At 52.6% G+C, this 21,081-nt stretch overlaps 7 protein-coding genes across 7 annotated transcripts; 2 read left to right on the top strand and 5 right to left on the bottom strand.

The window, feature by feature from the left end:
* Positions 1-846: 846 nt before the first annotated feature.
* Positions 847-4,597, bottom strand: RBG1 (GTP-binding protein rbg1). Its single transcript, XM_007816801.2, has 6 exons — positions 4,381-4,597; positions 4,293-4,313; positions 3,899-4,184; positions 3,338-3,728; positions 2,986-3,232; positions 847-2,813 (listed from the first exon to the last, which is right to left on the bottom strand). The coding sequence occupies exons 1-6, from the start codon at positions 4,399-4,401 to the stop codon at positions 2,472-2,474; spliced, it is 1,308 nt and encodes a 435-aa protein (XP_007814992.1). The 5' UTR covers positions 4,402-4,597; the 3' UTR covers positions 847-2,471.
* On the top strand, positions 1,896-2,363 carry J3458_007123 (uncharacterized protein; the record flags this gene model as incomplete). Its single annotated transcript, XM_066119213.1, has 1 exon — positions 1,896-2,363. One exon carries the CDS (start codon positions 1,896-1,898, stop codon positions 2,361-2,363), a length of 468 nt encoding a protein of 155 aa, XP_065975850.1.
* A 170-nt stretch (positions 4,598-4,767) lies between the features above and the next one.
* J3458_007121 (uncharacterized protein) lies at positions 4,768-10,618 on the bottom strand. The gene is made up of 3 exons (XM_007816802.2): positions 6,421-10,618; positions 6,138-6,364; positions 4,768-6,082 (listed from the first exon to the last, which is right to left on the bottom strand). The coding sequence occupies exons 1-3, from the start codon at positions 9,059-9,061 to the stop codon at positions 5,585-5,587; spliced, it is 3,366 nt and encodes a 1,121-aa protein (XP_007814993.2). The 5' UTR covers positions 9,062-10,618; the 3' UTR covers positions 4,768-5,584.
* Positions 10,619-12,288: 1,670 nt separating this feature from the next.
* Positions 12,289-12,819, top strand: J3458_007120 (uncharacterized protein; the record flags this gene model as incomplete). Its single annotated transcript, XM_007816803.2, has 2 exons — positions 12,289-12,414; positions 12,520-12,819. The coding sequence occupies 2 exons, from the start codon at positions 12,289-12,291 to the stop codon at positions 12,817-12,819; spliced, it is 426 nt and encodes a 141-aa protein (XP_007814994.1).
* A 464-nt stretch (positions 12,820-13,283) lies between these two features.
* On the bottom strand, positions 13,284-14,316 carry J3458_007119 (uncharacterized protein; the record flags this gene model as incomplete). The annotated part of the gene is made up of 2 exons (XM_007816804.2): positions 13,284-13,675; positions 13,773-14,316. The coding sequence occupies 2 exons, from the start codon at positions 14,314-14,316 to the stop codon at positions 13,284-13,286; spliced, it is 936 nt and encodes a 311-aa protein (XP_007814995.2).
* A 791-nt stretch (positions 14,317-15,107) lies between these two features.
* Positions 15,108-16,433, bottom strand: J3458_007118 (uncharacterized protein; the record flags this gene model as incomplete). Its single annotated transcript, XM_066119212.1, has 1 exon — positions 15,108-16,433. The coding sequence occupies one exon, from the start codon at positions 16,431-16,433 to the stop codon at positions 15,108-15,110; it is 1,326 nt and encodes a 441-aa protein (XP_065975849.1).
* Positions 16,434-16,584: 151 nt separating this feature from the next.
* J3458_007117 (uncharacterized protein) lies at positions 16,585-17,183 on the bottom strand (the record flags this gene model as incomplete). The annotated part of the gene is made up of 2 exons (XM_007816805.2): positions 16,585-16,853; positions 16,970-17,183. The coding sequence occupies 2 exons, from the start codon at positions 17,181-17,183 to the stop codon at positions 16,585-16,587; spliced, it is 483 nt and encodes a 160-aa protein (XP_007814996.2).
* Positions 17,184-21,081: the final 3,898 nt, after the last annotated feature.

The raw sequence follows: 21,081 nt of genomic DNA, 5'->3' as shown, positions 1-21,081 counted from the left end.
GACGTGATGAATAGCCTAGGGAAGGTTAGATACGGCCAATGCCCGACGGATCTGCCGGGGAATGCACCTGTAGCGCTGCTGCGTGAGGTGGAAAAGTTCATAACCGTTGACTAGCTGGTCGGCAAGCACATCAAAGGACAAGGAACGAACCAATTGCGACTCACTGACCAGCTTTTTCACAATGACCAAACTGCTCGCCATTCCCGTTGGACTGGGTCTTCTCGGCAGCGAACGCAATGGTCACGAGGGGGAAATATATACCGTGGTGAGATTCGCGACGTTACTAGTATTGTGAAGTTTTGGTCACCTGCAGCGGGAAGAGTCGGTCTGATTGACCCACCAGAAAACGAGGCACAGGCACATGGCAAGAATGAATCTGCCGTGTATTTAACGGACTGGAGAGAGTGTTTCATTGAATGTCTTCAGTCTATGAATGATGGTTCGAAGGTCTGACACAAGTTAGAGACTTCGTGAAGTGGCATCAAGAAATCTGGAATGCTGGCAAATACAGCATACGGCATTTTTACTCGGTCTTTGAGAGTTGTACAACGAAACATGCCCGTGATATGGTCGCGATGGAACCAACCGAGGGCTCCACCAGATTACGGAATCGCGGATTTTTTCTGTGTCACCTACTGCTACTGCACCCCGTGTCCTGCATGGCGTCATGCTCGACTCCAGGAAATCGCGTGCAGGTCAATGCGGTGAGCACACTGGTCTCGTTGACGCTCCGTAATAAACCAGCAGCCCAAATCGTCGATGCCGCAAAACTTCTACTTCGTACCATAGACAAGGATGATGCGGCCATCTTGGACCTCTAAATACATACCTATCACCGTGGCCCCAGCATGATGCTCACGACGGAGAACTCCTTTGCATCACGGCCAGCGGCAAGCTTCTTGCGATGGTCCGTTCCATGGGGAATTGACGGCCCACTACCACGAGCTTTGAACTGACGGCATTGCGCTCCCTACAGTCCCTTACTAATGCCGGCGGCAAGAGACGCATCCTGAAAGGCTGCATATGGACCACCTTTTCCAAGAGAAGATGACAAGGAGGAGGCAAACTTCCCGAACGTGCGTCCGCTGCAAATCGTCTGGAGGACGCGGCCCAATCTGCGGCCCTTCTGCATGCAAGCCAATACCTAACTACTGCCCCTTCCATCTCGGCCGCCGCCCATCACTTCCCACCTCTGTAGTTCCTGAACAGATCGGCCTGCATGACAGCTACGCTGGAACTACAGAGACAAGGAGAGTGAGTGCATACATGACACCTTTTTCGAGGTGGGCCCTACTGCGTACACTTTACCGTCTGTTCTAGTGAGAAGCTGGGGTTTGGACGAAGCTCTACTATTCTCTCTCGTCTTGCTCATCGACGTCTGCGCCTACATCTAGGCAATATGGGGCGAAATAGGAAGCGGCAGGTATACGCGCATGCAGATCACTACCATCGTAATTTTCTTCGGGTAGGCGGGATATGATACACAAGACATGGGCTCCGCGCGGTGTACGCAGTACAAGGAAGCCCGTTCAGCTACGGATGCCCTCTTTAGGAACCACAATGGGGCAAGTAAACTCTGCCTGTTTACAGAAAAATCTGCTGCCAAGACGAGTTTGTCTATCATGCCAAATAGAAACAACACAAAAAACCCGTTTGATTGGTGCGTGTGCCCACCTGAACCGTTCTCGGCCATGAGAACAGAATGGGGAAAGACGTATGTATGTCTTGAACAGAGCATGGCCAATTTTGAGTTTTATCGACCGGACTTGTACGCATCATGTCTCTTTTTGTTCTATTGTTTCTGTCAAGTCCCTGCCCTATGCCTTGTTTTAGATCCGTCAGTCTCATTTATCCTGCCCTGTCCTAGTCCTGGTCAGGCTGGGCGGCACGCCGGAATGTTTGCTGTGTCGGTTTTTAGCAACCTCGCTTGTGAAGTGCCTGCCGAGACACGTCCCCGAGCCGTAGGTAGACATGTCCCTTTGCTCGCCCTTGCCCTCGTGACCGTTCCTCGCGAGTGTCAAATCGTCATACAATACGGAGTAGATCTCAAGGTGGCCGGCAAGCCTGATGTAGATACTTCTTTTGTTCGGCCAACTTTGACGGCATGCCACCGTCGCAAATTGCAACATCCCATGATTCAGAAACTGGACGCTGACAAAGAAGACTGCTCCCTGATAATGCTGTTTGCCGGCTGCAATGAGGATGAACGGTCAAGTGTCTGCAAGGTCAAGACGGAGAATAAGACAAGCCCACCAGATGGCTCCGTCGGCGCGGCCTTTGAGGTTGGGCTTGGCCATAATAAACGGTCAGGCGTCGACGGATCCCTACCATGGCGCCACCCTCTGCGGAACAACCAGCCCTGACCCAGCACCCCAATCATCCAACGGCGCCCTCCCCACCATGAAAAGTTAATTATTGTAATCATCGTTTGATAATGGTTACTGTTGACATGGTTAATGCTGTCACAATGGCTATTTGAGGTGTGGGAGACGGCCATTAGCAGAGCTGAAAACCAGGGCAGAGAGACCAAGCACCTGCGTCCCATAAAAAAGACAGACATGGCGCCGAATCGCCGGCAGCTTTCTCATTTGCCCAGTTACGCGTCTGGCAATGGCCGTAATTCCCCTTCGAAGAGTTTTGATTGTGTAGATGGTGTGCATCAAGAGGCCAAAACGATGGGTTGTGGACTTACCAACGTCTTCATCTTCCAATTCATGTGCCAGTCCTACTCGTTGTGGCTGATGTTTCACGGATTTACCATATACAATAGCCGTTTTGAACTGTTCTACAATGGTCCTATGAATGGCGTTGCACTAAGGAAGTCCCCGATAGTTAGCGTAAGTAGATTGTTTTGCTTTTTTCTTCTCAGTCAAATCACGCGATAGAGCGGAAAGAAGATTTGGAATATTAAAAGCGAAAAAAGGGGCCAAAAGAAACAAAAAGAGACCATATCTCGTCGTATGAAAGAGTAGAGAGGAAACGTACAAAATCCTCAACGGTAGATCGGTTTGATCGTAATACCACAGGTGCAGAGTAATCAGGTTGTCTACCCTTGGGTTTTGTATAGACGCGCTTGAGATTGAGTTTCTCCCACATGGATTCCATTAACTCGTCGATGTTCCAGCCATGTTCGGAGCTAATAGGGACGGCGTTGGGAATGCGATAGAGAAGATCGAGTTCTTCGATGGAGATGGCATCGATTTTGTTCAGGCAGTAAATCACAGGGATGTAACTGTTCCATTCTGTCAATCTTGGCCACTCTAGAGGACTTAAAATCTGGTCTCAGGCGAGTTTGGTGATTCAAAATGCCTCTTCTAGGGATGGAACAATGACTTACGCTCGACTCTTGGCCTCGAGGACATCAATCAGGTCGTCCACGGTAGCATCGCAGCGGATCGTAATATCCGCAGAGTTGATTCTGTACTCGCTCATAACAGCCTTGATTTCGTCGTTATCGATATGTGTCAGGGGCACTGTGCTTGTAATGTTCAGGCCACCTTTGTCCTTCTTCTTGAACGTGATGTTTGGCGGCTCTTTGTTGATTCGGATCCCGAACCCTTCCAGCTCGGCCTCGATGACGCGCTTGTCTGTGAGGGGCTTGTTGACGTCGAGAACGATGAAGATGAGGTGGCAGGTTTTGGCCACGGCAATGACCTGCCGACCTCGACCGCGGCCGTCCTTGGCACCCTCAATGATACCAGGCAAATCGATGATTTGCAGCGGAGCGCCTGAGCATGTTAACCGCTGGTCTTTCCTTCCTGTGCAATTTCCCTTATCCAGGTGACTTGATTGCTGGAAGCACGGTGTTTTACTCCTCTCCCCCTGCCCCTTCACCACTCCGCTGGGCGGGGAAAGCACATTATATGCCAGCATGAGCAGGCGGGGGAAAAGCACTCACCATTATAAACAACCTGTCCGGGCACCGACGTCAACGTGGTAAACTCATACGCAGCTGCCTCGGAATGCTGCCCCGTCAACCGGCTCATAAGCGTGCTCTTCCCCACGGACGGGAACCCAATGAACCCGATACTAGCGACGCCCGTCCTCGCGACGTCGAATCCTGTGCCGCCGCCGCCGCCTCCGCCTCCGCTCGGCGTGAGGAGCTCACGCTTAAGTTTGGCGAGCTTGGCCTTCAGCTGGCCGAGATGGAAGGATGTTGCCTTGTTCTTCTGCGTCCTTGCCATCTATTTCCATTTCGTTCAAGTTAGTGATGCCATGGAGACGAGTAGTCGGCAATGGTGGAGTTTCTTCATTTTTTTGTTCTCGTCCCCCATTGCTTCGATCGTACGCACCTCGGACTCAATCTCCTTAATCTACAAAACATGGTCAGCGCTCCGGCTCCTGGTCATCAATACTTTGGGGGTTGGGCAGGGTACAAACCTTTTCCACGGTGGTCGACATGATGGCGGCAGTCGGAAAGCCAAGCGAACCCGTGTCAGTACGTGTTCAGTGAGTCAGTGTCGAGATATCAAACTGGCCGGATATGGTGCTCCGCCTGGGGGCGTTCGTAGGTTAGCGGCAAGAGGTTTTTGGTAATTCTTGAAGACCAAAATCGAATATATGGCGGTGGTCGTTGGTGGTTGGTGGGGTAAATTTTTTGATGGATAGCCTATAGGCCAGCTTGCCGGACCAGCCAGTGATGTCAGCGATTTGTCCGCACAGTAAGGAACTACTACGTACGTACTGTGCTCCGGTGCGCTCAGTGCGTCATCAGAAATAATGGCACTATAAACTAATGCAATCAGAGACGGAGAGTCAGAGTAGGTGTCTTGTCAGGCATGTTAATATATACGTCCCCGTAGCCCGCATTCCTCATAAATAATCCGTACTCGCAATGTCAACATGTCCGGCTTCCAAACATGCTTCGAGTGTCAACTGGGTCCATATATACATACGTCAATCAGGCACTCTGTCTGGTCTCACGTTTTCACATCGCTGTATCAATCATTATAAATCCGGAAAATTTGTACGTAACCCAGTCTCTCTTGGACGGCTACACACACACAACCAAACAAAGGTATCTCGCCAAAACTCATCACGTCAAAAACGCCTCAGCTGATGCTTTTCACCCCTGTGGTCCCAGGCCAACCGAAATCCATGGCTTCAATTTCCCTTCCAGCACAAAGCAACTCATCCAAAAACAGTGTTAAGGAGTCTCGCGCTGAATCCGGCGTCCTTGAGATATCCCAATCCGGTTTTGCTCCTGCACATAATCACACAAAAACCTGCTCCGTCGCCTCCCGTCCAGTTCGTCGGGACCGATCACCGGGTTCAAAAACCAAAAACCTGATCCACCTGCCCAACCCGGGCTGATCAAACAAGAAATAACGAATCCATTGTATATAGACACTCGCATGGACCGTAACAAATGAAACCGAGATTAAACAAAGAGTAGCGTTTCCGGACAGGGATAATTGAACAAGTGTATTGTCGGACAGCGGTGGTAGTCATCATAATCTGCAACGTTCATATCCCGTCATTCGTCTTTCATCTACCTGAAGCAGCTTCTTCTTCTGTTTTTTCTCCTTCTTCAATATGCATGATAGTGTTCCGTTCCTCGTTGGCCAGTCCAACTTAGCCGAGCTTAGTCGGAAGTGCCATGAACCCCATTAAGTCTGGTTGCTCCATTCGCCAGTCCATTGGTGCCATTAACAGATGGTTTGGACGGCGTCGTCGCTGTATGTATCGACGGCGATGAATAGTCTCCATTTGGTAGTGATGGTGTTTGCAGGCTTTTGACCAAGTGCTCTAGACCCTGTTCCAAGCAAATTCGCTCATAGTCAGGGTCCTCAGGGAACACCTGCACCAAGCCTCGTCGAGGAACTCTTCTTTCGGGGAACGGTGTCTTGCTTGTTTTATGGGAAATTGGTAGGTCTTCATCAACAAATACACCATTGATATAGTACTTATTGCGTGGAGCAAAGCCATGGAATCGCTCGACACCCGGGTCTCGTTTCCACTTCTGGGTTACTTTCCATCCTAAAAGTTGGGATTCGCTTTCCAATAACTCGCGGTAGTTTACTGCGATTCGCAAATTCCGAAGGTGGGGGATGTTCGGCACAGTATATAAGAAGTCAGAGAGCTGAAGTGACGTGGTTAGTAAAAGTAAGCAAATGTGCATATTTGCGCTGCCTTACCTTTACGAAGAACATGTCCAGAGTCTCAAACTTCTTCCATGCGTCCTCTGTCAACTGTTGCCTTGTGGAATAGTCCAAGCGAGAAGGGTCAGTGCCATTGTAGCAGCCAGGGAGTTGCCGGCCAAGATCCCATAGCTTTTCCGACAGTAATGTGTAATGAACCCACTCGGTTCGCCAGATCATGACCTTGGCTAGGTGGGTGACAGGTGCTCGTTCCCACGCAGTATCTGAAGTGGCACATATCAGTCAATTGTTCGTTTGGCAAGTTGATATCTGTACTTACATCTGGAAAGGTCAAGGTCTTTCTCGCCAAGAAGTAGGGCCACATTGGTATTGAGAAGCCACTGCTCACGGCCTTCAGCGGTCCCTGTTGCCTCTTGCCGGATGGTGTCGTACCGGAAACCCAGCATGTTCTTGAACTTCTCGGCAATAGCTCCGGTTTTTGGGCCAGGGTACATGTCTAGCCAACGGAGGAGAGGAGGAAGTTTCTCAAGACGAGCTCGTTCTTGCTCTTCACGTTGGCGCCTCTGCTCAGCCTCTCGTGCTGCACGTTTGCGCTCCATCTCCTCTCGATGAGCACGTTCGCGGCGCTCGCGCTCTTTTCGCTCTTCCTCTTCACGTTGTCGCCGTGCCTCCTCGGCCGCCTCGCGTTCCAACTGTTCTCGATGAAGTCGCTCCTCTTCCTCGCGTTGCCTCCGCTCCTCCTCGGCCTTCCTCTTCTTCTCCTCTTCAAGCCGCTTCCTTCTCTCTTCCTCTTCACGCTGAACAGCTTCACGACGCTCGCGTTCTTCTTGCTCCTTGCGCTGTTTAGCCTCTTCTTCTTGGCGCTTTTTTTCCTCCGCGGCTTTCCGAGCGAATTCCTCTTCGCGTTTCTTTGCCTCTTCTGCCTGGACACGCTTTCTCTCTTGTTCTTCCTCTTCCGCCCCCTTCTTTTTGGCCGCCTCTTCTTCAGCTTTTTTCAGCCTGGCTTGCTCGGCTTCTTCTTCCTGCTTTGTGCTGTCCATATCCCGAGATTCCGTGTCCTTTACAGGCTCAAGATCAGGCATTGGTACATCCACATCTTCGGACTTGACGTGAATAGATTTCTCGCTGGATGCACAATGTCCGAAATTTTTCACTTCAGAATCACGCTTCTTGCCGTCTTCACGTTCCTTGTGGCTGGAAATAGATGAGGCTTTAGATGATCCATCACGAGATGAGCTGGATTTGCGCTGCCGCCCATCTTCGGAAGGCACCCGCTTCTGGCGAGATTCTTGGCTCTCAGCATCCAGGCGGCGTCTCTTGACTGGGAAATCATTGCCATCTTTATCAAAATCACTCGGGTGGTCAGGCGTCACACTTGTGCGATGCCGCTTAGCTGAGCCGTCCCCTGATGGTCGATCTCGTGATTCGTCTCGCTTGAGTGCCTTGGCACGATCATGGTATTTCTCAGAAAACCTCGCCTTCTCAGGAAAATCGTCGCTTCGAGATTCTCGTGGGCTAGAAGGCTCCTTATGGGAGGAAATTCGCTTGTGCTTGTCTCGGTCTCCTCGAAGTTCCCCCTTCGAAACAAGCTTTCTTCTCGGCTTAGCCGCCTCGCCTTCAGAGGACATGGCAGCAACGTCTGAGTCTGTTCGTTTCGCCTTTTGAGCTTTGTAGGACAGGGCAGGCGAAAGCTCGCGGTCTGAGATGGCAGAATGCTCTTTTTTGGGCCGACCAGGCCCCCTCTTAGGAAATTCGTCATCTCCCTTGTTATTGATGGAGTTAGACCGTCTCTTTTCTCCGGGGCTGCCCAATTTCGACGACTTTTTCTTGAGTTCTACATCTCGAGACGGGCTTGACAGTCGTCGTCTGCTGGACTTCGGCCCTTCCCCTGTCTCGTCCCGCCTTGCAGCCTTGTCCCGTCGACCCCCCGGGGATTTCATCTTAAGACCATCCTTATGGGATCGTTTATATTCATCGTAGGCTTCTTTGAGTTTGGTCTCCTCCTCTTTCCAGTTTGTCCCTTGTCGTCTCTTGGCTATTTCGTAATATGTCTCTCCCTTAAAACGCCGAGTTGGATCAAATCCCTGCTGTTCTAAAAGTAATTCTACAACCTTGATATTTTCTTGACCAATCGCTGCCAAAATGGGTGTCGCAAATTCGCCAGGAAGTGAGGCAACGGGGCCGGGGTCTGCATTCGCTCCACCTAAGCCCAACAATAGCTGGATTACCAAGTCATGACCTCCTCTAGCTGCAGCTACCATCGATTCGGGGTCATCATATCCCTCCTTGACTTGCAAGATACGGGCGACCGTCTCCTCGTCGCCTCGCCCGGCAGCTTGCCGTAAGGTTTTATCATCCAAGGGCATATAGAGCAAGTCATTCCTGGTCTTGGTTGAGCGAACAGTTCCGCTTCTGCGACCTGTGCTGGTTGAGGTTGTTGCAGCAGGTGAATGTCGGGGGCTGTCAGGGGCATGAGAGTCACGGGTATCATGACCGTCTCCATGTGAGTGTCGGTCTTCCGATGTTCTTCGATTGTCACCCTGTCGTTTTTTGGCTTCAGAGAGGGCAGCACGGATTTCCTCTGCATTATCAGTATCGTCGCTGACGCGGTCAATAGGTTCCTCCCCATTCACATTGGCCTTTCGCGGGTTCACGCCAGCGTCGAGAAGCAGTCTCACGACGCCAAGGTGACCGTTGTCGACAGCGTCAAGCAAAGGAGTGTCCTTGTCGTAATTGACACATTCCAAATTGCAACCAGCGTCGATCAGGAGTTTCACAATATCTTCGCATCCATTAATTGCGGCAATCTGAAGAGGCGTATTTCCAGCATAGTCAGCGACGTTCAGGTCTTCGGGCCGTTCTTGCAATCGTTGCTTTGCCCCTTCGTATTCGCCACGGGCACAAGCGCGGGCTAATAATGTCTGCCCGTGAGCATCGAGATGTTTTTTATGCGGTCCCATCTTGGCCGGCGACACATTTGCCTCGGCTGAAGCCGGAGTGGCCAAGCTACGTAATTTAGAGCTGCGGGGATGGGGACTGCCACCCGTAGATGAGTCGTCGGATTGATAGTCTGTAGATTGGAGTGGTGGGGGCAGGCGTCGTTTCTTGGTACCCAGGCCGTTTGATGATGATTGTGATGGAAATTGCGTGGATATACTTCGTCGATGTTGTCGATGAGGGGGGGAGACGGACCGATTTCGGCCTTCATTCTTTGGGTGAGATGATCTGGGATCCTTGTGTCGAGCGGTATCGACACCGGCGCTGGTTGTGCGCTGACGGCGCGCCTTGCGAATGTCGGCCTCGTCGTCGGACTCGATCTTGGGAGCTTTGCGTTTATGCGGCACAAGCCGTTCGCCTGACTTGAGCTTATCGCGTAGAGATGCCTTTGAAGATATCTTATGATGGGACTGTTCGGAATCTGATGGTGATGAGGGAGCAGCGTCGGAACGCCGCCTTCGGTTAGGATGATGGTTTTGGTTTTGCAAGGTTATGGGGTGGAGAAGCTGGTGAAGAGCTCATGCCACTTGAAGCTGCTTCCTTGTTGCGAGGTCGACGGTCCCTGTCGGCGGAGGAACCGGCAGAGACAGACGGGCGCTTGTTCCTGGCACCTTCGACTAGCCGGCTGCCAGCTGCGGAAGTGGCTGCTTCTTCGCCATCATGAGAGTGTTTTCTATTGCCGTTGGCGGCGTTTCCCTTGGCAGCGTCACCATCACTTTCGCTCTTGTCCTCCTGTCTCACTTTCCGGGCTTTTGAGGGTGAGTGGCCGTCCTTGCCCGGCAGCACGATGGTCTCGGCGTCGGAGTCGCGGTCTTCTGGTGCATCGTCGGGGCGGGCAGTCAACGAGGAGGTGGAAGCATCGTCGGCAGCGGCAAGGCCAGTCTTGGGCTTGGGATCCCGTGCTGGCGATGTAGCCTTCACGAGGGTCGGCGAATTGGGTTTCTTGCCAGTCTCAAAGCTTGGTCGCTGCTGAGGGGAAGCGGCAGCAGGCCTCGTCTGGTCCGACTCGGCGGCATTCTGCGCATCCATGTCATTTATCTCAAAGAAGAGCAAGCGACTACTAACACCATCCTGGGAGATTCGAGACGAGAAGTCTGATTAAATGACGCCGTGGAAGAGAGGCGACGCTAGACAGTTGAATTGAGCAACGATTCGACACAATCGACGAACGACACGGATTACAGCTGAAAATGCAAAGCAGCGGCGTCGAGAGCGCGCAAAAGGGTGTTGGGATGCGGATGACGAGTAATATGCTGCCAGATGATGCTGTAGCCCCTATCGAGGGCTTCCTTTGACGGGCCCCGACACGGGAGAACTGGAAGTGCGGCGCGGAGGGCGTGACTATAGTCTATCGCGTCGTCGCTTGTTTTGTCGCTGTCAAGAAGGCTACCTACCGGCAGATAAGGGATGAGGACTGTGTGTAGGAACGGTTGTGGTTGATGGAGAGAGGAGTGCCGAGTTGGAAGTAGGTGGCGGCGGCGAGGACGGTGGCAAAGGAGGATGAGATGGGATGGGATGGGATGGATGGCAGGATGCAAAGATGGAGTAGAAACGACACGGCCAAAAGCCAAAAAGAGCCCAAGCCTAGGACCAAAGCTAGACACGAAGAATTGGCTGGGCTGGGCTTAGTGCTCAAAGAGTGGATTGACTGATGGGGATGGGGACGGGGATTGACGAGTGCTCGAGTGCGACGACCGGGCCTTGTGCGAACCGGGATTGGGACTGGCTGGGTTTGGCTGCCGCATGAGCCTGAATCTGCGGATGGAATAATGGTGATGGCAGTCAATTCAACCGAGAATATCGGACTGTCTGGTGCGGTCTGGTGCAACCCGGCGATTTACGAGGCCCTGTTCCCAGCGCATTCCGTCAATTCCATGCCAATATTCCAGCAAGACAGCACAATAGCTGGCCAGTAATTACCAGGTACCTACATATGTACCAGTGTCTATACCTGCCCTCCAGCTGTCCTCCAGTGACGGGCGTAGCTGCGCTTGCTGCTTGCGACCAGGCACGACCAGCACAACAGTTTGTACGGAGTAACTACTTGGTGCGAGTCACAATGAATATGGATACGCATGTCCTACAATCGCTCCCCATGCACCCACGGCCAAAGTCTGATCATGGCGCAATGATTGGGCCAGTGGAATGAAGGTGGGTCTGTCTGGTCCAGCTACCGCTGCGGACAAGTGGCGCAGTTTTGGGCCGAAACGCTGCGCCGCCCAGCCATCAAGCATCACGCGAGCCCCTCACCTTCGCGCCCTACGACTGGCCGCCTGCTTCGAGGTGCTCCGTCCTGCGTCCAATATTCTCAAACGGCATCGAGGCCCAATGCTTGCAAGCAGACAATTATGATTGATTTCGACGGCGAGAGGCGACGGGCCCAGGGTAGACATGCAATGAATTACATACCCATCAACAACAATCAACACTTGGTGACTAGCACTTGTTCTCCATGCTCTCCCGTCTCGCACAATTTTTGCGGCTTCGTCTCCACCCTTGACCCCCTCGCCCACTCACAGTGCCAACCACTCATCTTCCACCTGCAAGGCCCCCCCTTCCAGCTCCGTCTATCGACAAGAGAGCCGTTTCTGCCTAGTTTCTTGCTCCAAGAAGCTGAAGCTCCAATCTTTATCTCCTTCTCCATTGCCATCATACCAGACGTTTGTTGGCCAGATAGCGCTTCACCGCCCAAACGTAGCTCGTGCTTTCTTCAAGGATACGCGCCTCAACTACACGGCACGAGCACCCGAGTCTTCGTCTTCTCACCATACCAGACCCTATTGCCCGATGCACCGTGCGCATTCTTCCATGCGCCACCTCTGTCTGCATTGATCTCCCCTTGCCGTGGCCAGTCTGACAGGTGGTCAGTGCAATCGCATCCGTCTCCATCCACGAACGACGGGGCAAACACTCCAATAAAGCTGGACATGCGTTCGATGATTCGAGAGACCTGGCATCAACCTTTGTCTTTGCTTTTGGCACTGCGTGGTCATTCGCCAAGCTGCGTTTTGCTTGAGCTGAATTCACCTTGGAACAGACTGTAGCACTGTTTGAGACACTGGTGCTATTGATTCGCGTTCCGTCTACTCCGTACCGAGTACTCCGCAATTCATCACACACAGAGTGCCACAAGACAGAAGAGGGGGAAAAGCGTCGTCTGCCTTGCGACTCCTCATCCAAGAGCACCAAGATGGCAACAAACCACGTCTCACTGCCGCCTTCGCTAGAAGACGCCAGAATACATGGCCTGCCGTCTGCGGCTTATTATATTCCTGACTTCATCAGCGAGGAGGAGGAGCACTTTATCCTCGGCAAAGTGTGTCAACCCCGGCCCCCTTCGCTCGCCTTCTTTTCAACGCATGGGCGTAACATGTGTCTTGTCACATTATCTCTCTTACTACTACTGACCGTGCCGCCCTAGATCGCTGGTGCTCCGAAGCCTAGGTGGAAACAACTCACCCATCGCAGACTACAAACCTGGCCGTCCGACCTTGTCCAGAACAGATTGCTTGACTCTCCTCTTCCTGAGTGGCTCGAAAATCCAGTTGTGTCCCGAATCTTGTCCATCTCCGCTGTCAAACCCGAGCCCGGCCCCGATCCCGGCCCCGACCACGAGCCAGAACACATCTTTGCTCAAAGCCCGCATCAACGGCCGAACCACGTCCTCATCAACGAGTATCCGCCTGGCGTAGGCATCATGGCACACAAGTTAAGTATTTAGCTCTCCAACGTAGTACGATACCCCTAAAGCTCATCCGACCTAGGATGGCGCTGCGTATTGGCCTGTTGTGTGTACAGTTAGCCTCGGGGCCAGTCTCTGCCTCAACCTGCACCGGAGCAGAGGCGATGGTGCTATAGATCCAGTCCCAGCATGGAGAATTCTCCAGGAACCTCGTAGCCTGCTCATCACAACAGGTGACTTATACACAGACTACTTGCACGGCATTGCGGGTATTGAAGAAGACCTCGACCTGTCTGCGGATACTATTGTGAACTGGTCAACGCTACGATGCCCTCAGCAATTCGCAGATGGGCGCAATGTACGCCAGACAAGGACCAGCCTAACCTACCGAGACGTCCTCAAGGTATCAAGGATGGGGAACAAGCTAGGCATGTTCTCCAGACGGTAGCCCTTAGGCGGTAGAGTTGCACAGCGATTGTATAGCCATCAGAAGCGGCTGTTCCTTAGAATACACCCGGAATCATCCTCCACTTGCTGGCCACTGTGTCCGCTCCAAACTTGCCAGCATACCACTTCTTGGTACCGTGTGCCGTAGACCCAAGATTGGCTACGACAAAAGCCAGTCCACACAAGACGGAAACATTGAAGGTCTGGCCAGATGGTGCTGCCATGATCGAAATAGCCAGATATATGACACACTCAGACGTGTAGTGTGGGCAGATGATGTACTTGAACATTCCCTCGTCCGGAAGCGTATACTTGTTTAAGCTGGCCAATAATTCATGGCACTTATACTGCTCAAACCACGCACCAAAGAACACGGTCAACGTAAAGAGTGCTCTTGGGGTCAAGCCCACAGCCCTCGTGGGAGCTTGCCATGATTCAAGAATCGCCCCTTGTATTCATCAGCCACAGCCCTCAAACGCTGCGCCATTATGAAGCTTAAAAAAAATAATCATGACGGAAAGAGTACAACAGAAGGTAAAACTCACCAGACCCTTCCACCCAAACAGAAATACCCATAAGCCCATAAAACCCCAACCCCAACGCCCAATGCACCCACCACATGGGCGTCCTGCCGGGCTTCACCACCCAAAAACACTCATACAGTCTCCTTGCGCCCTGAGCCGCCATCATCAACCACGCGAGGAACACACGATCCAACTCTACCGACGGCCCTCCTGACAGAGAAACCTGTCTTTCTGCAATGAAAGACACAACTGATCCATGAGTAAGGTACTGCCATGCCCAGAAGGCAGATAGACTCGTGGACAATAGATAGAAGTGCCAGAAGTATGAATGCGGGAGCTGCCCCATGGCCGTCAGCTTGCTGAGCACAGATGCGAGCTTCGAGCTTGTCGGGGCTGAGGAGCCCTGTGGTCGACGAGCGCCGTAGTCCGTGAGCGTGCTGCGGGCTTCATTGGGAAGGAGTTGGAGGGAGAGGACAGATGCGGTTGCCAGGAGAAAGAATGTCTGACAGTATGTTGCAGGTGATGTTATCGTCAGTTTGTGTATCAGGGGCTGGAGGGCGTCCATCGTTGTTGAATTGCCCGGGGGGATGGAAAGGTTTCGTTTTTTGTCCAGGGAGCCTTTTGGCTTTCTGGCAATGGACTGGCATGTGAAGTTGGGCGGCGGATATGCGCTACCCTATACCTGGGGTTGGAAGCCCACGCTTCTTTTTTTGATGGGTCTACAAGGTCGGAAGTGGCTGGGGAAAATGCTTCAACTCGAATCAGTCGAATGGGATCGAAGTTTGTGTAGACTGTATTATTCTTGAACAGTTGGCTCTTGGGTAGAAGGGCGTGCATACTCTAGAAGTAGGGAGCTGGTGACAGCACGTTTACCTGGATGATGCTTCGGATGCTGACTTGAGTTGGTACCATGCAAGGAGCAGGTGGACTCTTTTATTCTCAAGAACAACACGCCGGTGAAGTATCATAGGCCCTCTATTGGCCATGAATTCCCTGCTATCCTGCCTTGGGAAAAGAGTGCTCGAACGTGGTTGCGAACTGACCCATGCTATATGGACAGATAGCCAACAAAAGGTCCGAGATTTCCACAAAACTCAACTTGATCTCACAAGTCGCAAATTTTGCAAAGCCATCAGCTGGCAATGTGAATTGGAATTTAAACATGTACCGAAAAGAAGTGCCTCGCCCAACAACTACGGGCTTGTTGACAACGCCAATATACCAGGTTTGAGAGTTTGACTCGAGGGGGGCCATACCAACAAAGTTACATACATTCCTATACCCCTTCACATTGAAACAAAATCCTTTTACGTTCGTCATTCACAGTTTTAGTTTGTCCGCAGCCAGACCGAGGCCTTAGCAGCCAGGCCAGCGCTTGCACTTGTCCTTGGGGTCAACCCACTGGTTAACTCCCAGGCAGTCCTGGTACTGAGCCTTGCAACGCTCAAGAGCCCAGATGGGATTGTTGCCGCCCCATCCCCAGCATGGGAGGCTGTCGGAGCCCCTTGCGGACCAGGCTCCCGTGGAGACGGAGCCGGCGGCGGCGCAGGCGCCGGAACCTCCGTTGTCCGCCGAGGACCAGCGTTTGGCAATCTCCTGGTCCGATTCGCCGGCTCGCTTGTGCCAGCTATCCCTCCAGCCTAGGGACTCGCAGCCCTTGTTGTAGGTGGCGACACACTGCGTGTACTGCTCCTTGCAGGCCTGGGAGCACACGCTGGGCCACCTGGGCCAGGGGAAGCCGGGGCAGTTGCGGCTCTCAGCTTCGGTGTAGTACTTGAAGGGCTTCTCGTCGAACTCGTCCTTGCAGTCGTTGCAGCCTACGACGGGCAGGGGGATGCCGCCCACGGGCTTGCCCGGACCGTAGCCGTACTTTTGGTTGGTAGGCTGCGTGCAGATGTTGGTCGGCTCGGGAGGGCATGAGGTCGCCGGCTTCGTGGTCGGGGTAGCAGGCTTGGAAGTCGTCGGGCACGGATAGACAGATGTCGTGGTGGTAGGGGGATTGCTGGGAGGCTTGCCGCCGCCGCCGTGATGCCTGTTCCAGCAGTCCCATTTGCCGCAGCTGTTGGAAGGGCACCAGGATGCGCAGTAGGCGTCGATGAATCCGCACCAGGCCTTGAATTTGAAGCACTCGATGGAGCCGGGCCAGCCTGCATTCTTGAAGCACGAGGAAACCTGCTTGTGGCAGGTCTTCTGGGCAATGATGCAGCCGTTCTTGTCACCCCAGTGGGGGAGAGGAGGAGCACACCAGCTGCCACACTGCCACTCGCACTTGGGAGGGAGAGTTACCGTAGCCGTGCAAAGGTTGGTGGTGGTGTGAGGAAAATCCCTGGTGGTGGTAGTTGGCTTGGAAGTAGTCTGAGGCTTTGTGGTGGTGGTAGTCTGAGGCTTGGTAGTTGTGGTAGTCTCAGGCTTTGTGGTAGTAGTTTGAGGCTGTGTAGTTGTGGTGGTCTCGTGCTTTGTAGTTGTAGTTGTCTCGGGCTTGGTGGTCGTGGTAGTCTCAGGCTTGGTCGTTGTCGTGTCAACAGGCTTAGTTGTAGTCGTAGTACAGGGAGGCAGAGACGTGGTAGTTGTACCACCAGGCTTGTGACCACAAGGCTCAAGAGACTCAAGATCCTTGGCAACCCACAAGTTCAGTCGACCGCGTCCACCGCAAGTGTTGGAAGAGTCGCCCTGGCAAGGCATATTGCACTGAGAGGTATCAACCTTGGCAGTGTCGTTGGCCAGGACAACGCCGCACCAACACTCCTTCCCAAACTCAACACCAGCAAAGGGGAAGCCTTGCTTCTCGCAAGCCGCCAGACACTTCTTGGTGGTGAAGGAAGAGGCATCAAGGTCAATGGGATAAGAGAGAGTGCGGCCCTTGGGAGAAGTCGTCGGTGTAGCAGCCGAGAGACTTGTAGTCATCGACAGTGACGTCGTTGGGGCTCTTGGGAAAGGTGGGATCCTGCCAGATTGAAAGAGTGTTGTCACCACCGCATGTCTCGGTCTTGTTCCCGCTGCAGGGGAACGAGCACTTGGACTCATCGAGCTGAGCACCGTTGACGGTAGCACCGCAGAAACAAACGCCGTAGTACTCAAGACCAGCATAACGGAAGCCATTGCCTAGAATCACCATGTTAGCAACGAGATATGGGAGCTTACTCGACTCTGTTGGTACTCAGGTGAGGAGTGCATTGGAGTCGACGCAAACTCGGTTTTTTCGCTCAAGGGCCACATACCCTTGCAGTCAGCAATACACTTCTCAACTGTCATGTTCTTCTGGTCCAGGCTGGACCGGAAAACGAGAGCGTTGGGGCTGCCATCTTGGAAACAGCCCGAGTAGATAAAGGGCTTGAAAGGCTCAATGCAGGGAGGTAGCTCAATGTTCCACGCCTGGGTGATCGAGACAAGAGCCGCAGCCGCAACGGCCAAGACTGACCTATACAAGGTCATGTTGACTAAAAAGTGTTGTGCGAAAAGAGGGAAAGGCTAAGGGAAGTCCAAGCATGATACGGAGGATGAATAGGACAGTCTCCCACAACGAAGAGGGAAAAGCCTAGTGATACAGGAGAACCGAGATATTTTCTCGAGGTAGATGCCACAGGAACCCGAGGCTATATATTTGAGAATTCGCACGCTCATCAAGGATCGTCGAGGATCCCGGACCGGCAGTCGAAGCCCAGGCCTATTATGGATACTCTCAACTTCTACTAAGTCGGGATATGCAATAGTTACATGACGCTCACAGGATGATAGCATCCACGCGGGTCGCCGCATGCACCATATTTGGCCGATGATCTCCTGTTCCCCGTTATCCCTTTGGCGAAACCTGAAGGCCACCTGAGCTAGAGACTCTGGTCAAAGTCCCATGTTGGCGCTGACTGAGGTACATACATTAGGTAGGCAGAAGCCAAGCTGGCCAGGGCTGTTGAACCAGAAGCCCGAGCCGTACATTCTCGGATGGGATCCAGGGGTTCAACCGAGTCCAAAGCCATCGTTCGCCCAGTCCGGGAAACTGGCTCCACGCTCTTCGGCCCCGCGGACTAGGGGCTATGGCCAAGGGATGGCACAGCAAGTCTTGTCGGGTTGTCAGGCCATTGGGGGCGAATGTTTGGCATGCAATAATCGTAGAGTCTTGCAGGGACGTGGAGAGACGACATGCATGCGGATGCGGGGACGAGAATCAATACTATTGTTCTTTGCCGTTGGCGGGCACAACAAGACGGCCGAACTGCAGGATCAGAGAGGAAAACATGATCCCTGGACTTGTGTATTTGCAAAATTAATTTGCACGCAGGCTGTCAATGGGTCAATAGCAAAAGCAAGTCCTCTCCATACAAACAGACGCACCTTTTAGTTATGGCTACCGGATTAGGAAAGGCAAGAAGAGCGAAAGGAAAACGCAGCCTTGCCATTGGCGGAAGTTGTCGGGCTGCGACTCAACAACATCCGCAACCACACCCACCCAGAGAGTGCTGCACAAACAACTGTATGTACATATGCATACGATCACCTCACCTGAGGAACAACGGCTGCTGAACCCAGAGAATCTGGTTCAGGTTGGGAGGATGGCCGCAGGTGGCTCGAGGAACGAAGGGCTTGGGCGTCTACTGCAGCTAGCCCAATCTCGTGGACCTGCATTAGCAGACTTAAAGATGACATGGGTCTGGCTGGTGTGAATGAGCCGACCAGGCGACCAGGATACTGAAGCTCTGACACCTGCCGGGAGCCAGCTTGGGAGGAGACTGCGACAAGTCGCAAGCAAGCCCGTCTTTGTACCATTTCCAAATTCAGGGTTACAATGCTTGAGCTGGGATGCAAGAGGTCCATCCAGTTGGAAGCAAGGGGCTCGGTAATATGGCTCGCGAGACCTTTGTTTCTTTGCGTGAACCAGTTTGGACCTTGGTGGTTTCCTCGACTTGTTTCTATGCGTGTCGGTATCATCGTCGGCTGGCCTTTGCTCTGAATGACTTTCAATCACTGAACTCTTGTGCCATGGAGGAAAGTTCCCCGTAACCCGTACTACATGAAGAATTTTCTCCTGGTTGTCGGGAGCCACACTGTGACCACTTTGATGACCCTCTGTCTGGGCCAAACCCTGACGTGGAAGACCTGTAGCCCAGTCAAGTTATTCTTAGCCACAATCAATCTTATTCTCCGAGTATGGTAAGACATGCTTGACAAGAGTCAGCCACCACTTGTTGCCTATTGGAGTGGCTGCGGGTGTCCCTAGACGGTTGTTGCGCCACGCTGAACGTTGCGAGGTCGAATACGAATCCATGCAGTCGCTGACCTGGCAAGCCGTTGAACAGTACAATGGAAATTGCGCTTTGTAGGTTAAATTCTGCCTACATCTTCCCGTTCTCTCGCCTCCACGCCCCAGTTGTGGTCCGCTACCTGCAGATTCCGAAGGCAAGGAAAAAAGAAGAGAAATTCAACAACACAATGGAGCAGTCACCTCCTTCCCAGACTTTAACTCAACCCGCGTCCTACACCAAATATTTGGTATACTTACCCGTCAGATGGGGGGCTGATCCAGAAGATCCTTTGAAACGGTGCTTGCCTGGATGTGTCTATCATGCCATGACCCTTACTCAGCTGCCTCGCGATTCATTTTTTTTTTTTTTTTTGGGTTGCCACACTGTCTGTTCAAGCATGTAAGCCATTACCATGGTTACCCCATCTGAGCTCCGCAAGAGCCATTTTCTAACATCATGTTGGTTCATTGATACCGTGACATGTATTCGGTAAGTCGTCCCTTGATAGCGGTTGACCGCATAATATTGGCAAAAGATCTGAAAGGGTATTACGCCAAGAATAGCTTATTGAAAGAATCAATATTAATCACAAGATATCAGAAGTGACCTGCTGGATGTGCCATAGTCGGATGCCGGGCTCACCGGGGCTCCCCCGTAGGCCGGATTTGGCGTCAACACGGCAGGGCCGCTAGACCTTATTTCATCATAAACGGCGTCGGCGCAAAGGCAGCATGAGGTGCTAGTGTCTTGCTCCCGCCCGAAATGAGAAGCCATCGACTCAGCTTTGGCCACTACCCACAACTACCCACACTGCGCAGATCCAGGGACTAACCAGTTCGGACTTCTAGGTGACATTTGCCGTGCCCTGGCTCGATTTTGCTTGTTCAGCCCTCCGGGACGGGCATTGCTTTTTATTGTACTCCATACAAGACGGGAAAGGTTGATTTCCGAGAGGTTTCTTGGTTTTGTATTAGTTGTGCTGTTTAAGCCTCAAACATGGGAGACTCGTGGGCTTTGGACGGACTTGGCTACACGGCGGCTTGAAGGCGTCCCTGCCGATCCAAGACATGGCCAACACTTGGACTGTCCAGCTGGTGCGAACCTATCAGATAGGCGTTGGCCAGTTCTCCAAAAAGCGTACTGTCGTTCGCTCGGCTTTCAGCCACAAGGTAACCGTGATGTGATCAACGAGACATCCTGCTGAGTCACTGAATACTGCATGTAGTCCAGAGAAGTTCCCCCACAGACAAAACAAATAACAGCAAGATCGGGCGGGCTGGCAAAACGCTTCGTTCTTTGGTATTCTGTCATGGCCTTGGGACTTTGATACCAACAAGGATTGTATTTACCCCTGGCGCATTAGGCCAAAATGCTCCCTCCCAGTTTGGCGGAAAGAGCGATGGTACTCCAATTGTTGCCAGTCTCGGCCCGCGAAACAACCTCCGTAATCCCTCCAACGACAACGATTAGACGATGACCGCAGCACTCCCTTGACCCCTTGACACCTTGACCAAATGGGTCTTGTATGGTAATCGACACTCCAAGGTGCTGTATCACCGCTAATCTTTCATTTTGCAGACTGCTACATCGTCAAGGAACAGAACATGGCACTGGACCGATAGGCCGGTCACCTATCCATCAATGCCGCCTCGCCCGACAGCCTCAATAATTGCTTCTGTTCCTTGTTGGCCTGGTCTCAGGCCCCCGTTGTTTCTCGTCGGCGATCCCATAATCGCTTTTGATGTCGGAGCCTCGGGGCTGATGACAGGATTTACTCGCTTACCTGATGGAGGCAACGGCTAGTACCTAGAGAGGATGAACAAAGACGGAGAAATGGAGCAAACGAAACCAGACCAGACCAGACCAGCCTTACCCACTCGGAGTCTGGATGGATAGGTGCCCCTTGTTCCTGTGGCTGCTGTGGTTCTTCACCAGCAAGCCACCACATCACTGAGTCCCATCCAACCTCAGGGTTCATTCGGTACTCCGTAGTATTGTCAAGAACAATATTGGCAGAAGGAGTACTAAAACCGAGGGACCGTTGGCAGATGTGCATATCTTGCTAAAAAACCTGCCCCATTGTCTGGAAAAGT

The sequence above is a fragment of the Metarhizium acridum genome (genome assembly GCF_019434415.1).
Source record: "Metarhizium acridum strain ARSEF 324 chromosome Unknown scaffold_72, whole genome shotgun sequence".
NCBI classification, from domain to species: domain Eukaryota; kingdom Fungi; phylum Ascomycota; class Sordariomycetes; order Hypocreales; family Clavicipitaceae; genus Metarhizium; species Metarhizium acridum.
The sequence above is the reverse complement of the archived record's forward strand: the minus strand, read 5'-3'. Positions and strand labels throughout refer to the sequence as shown.